This window comes from Zeus faber, assembly GCF_960531495.2.
Source record: "Zeus faber genome assembly, chromosome: 15".
Classification (NCBI taxonomy): domain Eukaryota; kingdom Metazoa; phylum Chordata; class Actinopteri; order Zeiformes; family Zeidae; genus Zeus; species Zeus faber.
In genome coordinates this window covers 8416612-8420824 of record NC_137194.1, presented here as the reverse complement: position 1 = coordinate 8420824, position 4213 = coordinate 8416612, and the positions used below count along the sequence as shown (strand labels likewise).

General features: G+C 52.6%; 1 protein-coding gene across 2 annotated transcripts; it reads left to right on the top strand.

Annotated features, from left to right (window-relative positions):
• Positions 1–740: 740 nt before the first annotated feature.
• Positions 741–2582, top strand: her9 (hairy-related 9). Of its 2 annotated transcripts, none has more exons than XM_080015966.1 (4): positions 741–1136; positions 1266–1361; positions 1464–1551; positions 1693–2582. In XM_080015966.1, the coding sequence occupies exons 1-4, from the start codon at positions 1029–1031 to the stop codon at positions 2250–2252; spliced, it is 852 nt and encodes a 283-aa protein (XP_079872092.1). In that variant the 5' UTR covers positions 741–1028; the 3' UTR covers positions 2253–2582. The 2 variants fall into 2 exon arrangements, with proteins under 2 accessions (XP_079872092.1, XP_079872091.1); XM_080015965.1 differs by having other exon boundaries at positions 1690–2582.
• The last annotated feature ends 1631 nt before the right edge of the window (positions 2583–4213 follow it).

Here is a 4213-nt window from a genome sequence, read left to right as displayed (position 1 = left end):
GGTGGTTTTAATGGTGCGTCTCCTGTTCGTTTGAAATGAGCCGTCCGTGCAAATAAGTCGTCGTCTCAAAGTGGTGGTTTTTTTTGGTTTTTTTTTGTTTGTTGTTTGTTGTTCTCCGAGGCGCCGCGCCCGCGCTGCGGTGGGGAAAGCGCTTCTACAAACGATGTCAAAAAAAAAAAAAAGGTGAATAAAACGAGGTCGAGGTTTCTTAAAAAAAACAAAAAAAAAACGCAGCGCACGGCTCGCGAATCGAATCGCGGGACCCCCGTGGTTGCGGGTGGGGAACGCGGCGGGTTTAGTTCCACGTTTAAAAGGTTAGTGGGGGGGGGGATCCCTGAGAGATCCTCCCGAACACCAGGAAAAAAAATAAAATAAATAAAAAGCATCAAAATTCTCGACGAGCAACGAAAGGAAAAAAAAAAAAAAAGAAAGGGAAAAGTTGGAAGCGCGCGCGCCGCATTCCCCCGATTCCCCTTATCGCTCCCTATCCCCGCGCGCGCGCGCGCGCGCGCACGCCGTTGTTTGTCCCCGCGGGGCCCGATCGAGCAGCGCGTGACTGACAGCCCGCGGGGCCGCCGTCCAATCAGCGGCCCGCCCCGCGCCCGGCGGGCGAGCCCGCGCCCCCATTGGCTGAGGCGAGTGTGGGAAAGAATGCAGAGCGGGTTTCACACGCACCGGGAGCACGCGAGCCGTCTATATAAAGCACCGCCCGGCGCGTGTGTCGGCAGCTGAGTCGGACTCGCCCTGGCCGACGCGTCGACGCACACACACACGCACGCCCGCACGCCCGCACGCCCGCACACACGCTCTCGGATGACAGTCGGGGGATAACGAGCCGAGGGTCTTGGTGGGGACGAGCGCTCGAGCCGACGCCTTCTCGCCCGCATGAGACGGACTGACGCGGGCGCGCCACTCGGGAGGGTTTCCAAGCGCCTCGTCGCCGCCGGGGAGGATCTATCCGCTTTTCTTTTTGCGCCTCCGCCGCTCTTGGCGAGCCGCGCCCGGAGGGAGTCGCGAATCGACCCGCCATGCCGGCCGACACCATGGAGAAGCAGACCGCCTCTCCCCTCGCCGGGGCCCCCGCGAACGGATCGCACACCCCGGACAAACCCAAGAACGCCAGCGAGCACAGAAAGGTGAGCGCGATGAAGTCAGAAATTTGGGTGAGGCTCGCTACTGCGCGCGCCGTGTTTTATTTAGGAAACGAGTAGTCGCACGTGTGATTGATTTATTGTTTTTTTTTGTTTGTTTGTTTGTTTTTGCAGTCGTCCAAACCCATCATGGAGAAACGCCGCAGAGCGAGGATCAACGAAAGCCTCGGGCAACTCAAGACGCTCATCCTGGACGCGCTGAAAAAAGATGTAAGTTGAACGCCGGGTCGGACGCAACGTCTCCTGAGCTCTGTGCGGCTTCCCTCTGCGGCGTGCCAACGCTCACTAACGCGCCCCGTCGTGTTGTTGCAGAGTTCCAGGCATTCAAAGTTGGAGAAAGCTGATATTCTGGAGATGACGGTGAAGCACTTGAGGAACCTGCAGCGCGTCCAGATGACTGGTGGGTTCAAGTGTCCTCCTTGTGGTGCCGCCACGCTTGTAGTCTTCTGGGCGAGCTGCTCAGAGCGCGTTATTCATGTGTATTATTAGTTTATTCTTGCGTCTGACCCCCCTCCTCCCTCTCCACCTTGTCCCCCAGCAGCGCTGTCCGCGGACGCCACCGTCCTGAGCAAGTACCGGGCCGGCTTCAACGAGTGCATGAACGAGGTGACCCGCTTCTTGTCCACCTCCGAGGGGGTGAACGCGGAGGTGCGCTCCCGGCTGCTCGGCCACCTCTCCGGCTGCATGGGCCAGATGATCTCGATGAACTACGGCCAGCAGCCGCCCGCGTCCCAGCAGCTCCACGTCCAGCTGCCGTCCACGCTCCCCATCAGCGGCGCGTCCATGGGCTCCAAGCTCAGCCCCACCGAGGCCGCCCTCTCCCCGAAGGTGTTCGGCGGCTTCCAGTTGGTGCCCGCCACGGACGGACAGTTCGCATTTTTGATCCCCAACCCGGCCTTCGCCTCGGGCACGGCCCCGGTCATCCCGGTGTACGCGAACGCGGGGCTGCCAGTGGCGGTGAACGCCAGCCCGGTGCACGGCAGCTCAGCGCCGTCTCCGGTCCACGGCATGACCTCCTTCCCCGGTGTGTCCCAGGCCGTCAGCCCGGTCGGGGTGAGCACGGGGTCGGAGAGCAACGAGCCGGTGTGGAGGCCCTGGTAGACACCTCCCAAAGACAGTATCAAAGACATTTGATACCAAAACTGGCTTTCATTGGTTATATCGTTCCGTTTTATGGAACAGGGAAAATATGTATTTTTTAAATATAATTTATTGACTGGATCCAACATTTGGATGTCGGTGATAAATATGATGTACATGTGAAGATGGAAGATTTATAGAAATGTTTGTATGAAGTACTTTTTATGAAAAGGTTTAGTTTTGTACAGAGTTGTTGGCATACCAAAGCTGTGTTTTATATTCTTTGTTGTTTCATGACTTTTAAAAAAGTAAAGGAAAGTGGGCAATGACCCATTATCTCAATAAATCCGATATGAGAAATTATGTTGTCTGTGTCACTGTATCATTTGCTTTACACATAGTTTTAAATGACGCAAAACGTGCGTACAAGTTATAAAACACGTTGCCCTTTGTAGATTGCAACCCCCTGACAGTTATTAAAGCCTCATTTTCATTTATTTGCAAAATCGGAATGCCGGCATGACTTTGTTTTGGCGGGAGCTCCTTTCGTTTTTTTTTGTTTTTTTTTTTTAGTGAATGTGAATAGTGGGTGTGTTTTTCTTTTGCTATGAAGGTAATTAAAAGTTTGAAAGGGGTCTCATCCTGTATGCAGCGGGAGCTTTGAGGAGCCCTAAAACCCCTTTCAGGAGCCTGGGAATGCGCTCAGGGGTTAATGTCACTAACAGATTGCCTCAGTGAAAGGAGAATATGGAAGGATCCCCGCTTCCCTTTGTGCACCAATTGTTCAATTCAGCCCAGAATATAAAAAATAAAAAAATAAATAAAACTTTCTGGAAAGAAAGGAGAGGATGGAGGGTTTGGAGGGGGGCGGATCAAAGCCGGTCGTGTGCGTGTATACAGTGGAATGAATTGGGCGAATATGAACTTTACATATGAGATTCTCAAAAGAGGATCACTGAGAAAGCCACCCGCGTTTTCCTATCTCCCTTCCTCCTCTATGTCTTACCCACGGCTTTAAATTGATCTTCCCCCGGTGAGTGGGGGCGCCGTGGCACGGTGTTGACCGTGCGTCAGCCACTTGCAGCCTGCAGCCCCTCCACTGCGGATTAGGTTACACCCTCCAACTGTTTGACTCCACCGACAAGGCGTCAGACACTGGAAAAGTTAGTAATTTAAAGAGGTCAGCTCTTGCCTTCAGCCAACTGTGTATTGGCAAAAAATATATATATATATATATATATATATATATATATATATATAAAATCTTTCGCTGAGAGGAAACCCCAGAAGCGCTGAGGGAGTCAGGTGGTAAACTGAGAGACCTCCAGACCTTTCCCATGTCCTGATTTAATCAGACCTTTAGTACACATAGACAGGCATTTATCTCCCTAACCACTCACTGTCTCATGTGTCTGGGGTACATATTTCATTTATTATTTAAGATAAGATAAGATAAAGTAAGGTAAGGTCAGATCAGATATCTATATGATAGGATAGGAGGAAACTCCAGCCTCAATTAATTAAGTAATTCAATTCATCTAATGATTTAAATTAAAAACTGAAGCCCTAGACAATGAGGGTTTTTTTGAAGTGACTTATTGAAGTGAAGTGACTGTTTCCTCAAACCTCTACGTACACTGGGTACTGGGTGGTTATGCTGATGATGGTTGCGTGCGTGCGTGCGTGCGTGTGTGTGTGTGTGTGTGTGTGTGTGTGTGTGTGTGTGTGTGTGTGTGTGCGTGTGCGTGTGTGTGCGTGTGCGTGTGTGTCTGCCCTGGGGATGACACCGTCTGAAAGTCCCTGCACCGAGCCGTGGCAGGGCCTCCTGCCTTGTGCAGAGCGGCTGGTTGGCTGCGTGTGGGTTCTGTGGTCGCCTTCGCTGCCTTCCTTGTCTGAGTTAATAGTTCAGAGATGCCTGTGTGGAGCTGAGGTCGTGAGAACGGAGAGCGCTAGTCTGCTTCGCGGCCGGGCACCGCGCCAGG

Bases quoted from the DNA above. Each gene is read 5' to 3' on its own strand.
- her9 (XM_080015965.1), top strand. From the start codon at position 1,029: ATGCCGGCCGACACCATGGAGAAGCAGACCGCCTCTCCCCTCGCCGGG. The intron at 1,362-1,463 runs GTAAGTTGAACG...GTGTTGTTGCAG, and splicing joins TGGACGCGCTGAAAAAAGAT to AGTTCCAGGCATTCAAAGTT. The intron at 1,552-1,689 runs GTGGGTTCAAGT...CTTGTCCCCCAG, and splicing joins GCAGCGCGTCCAGATGACTG to CAGCGCTGTCCGCGGACGCC.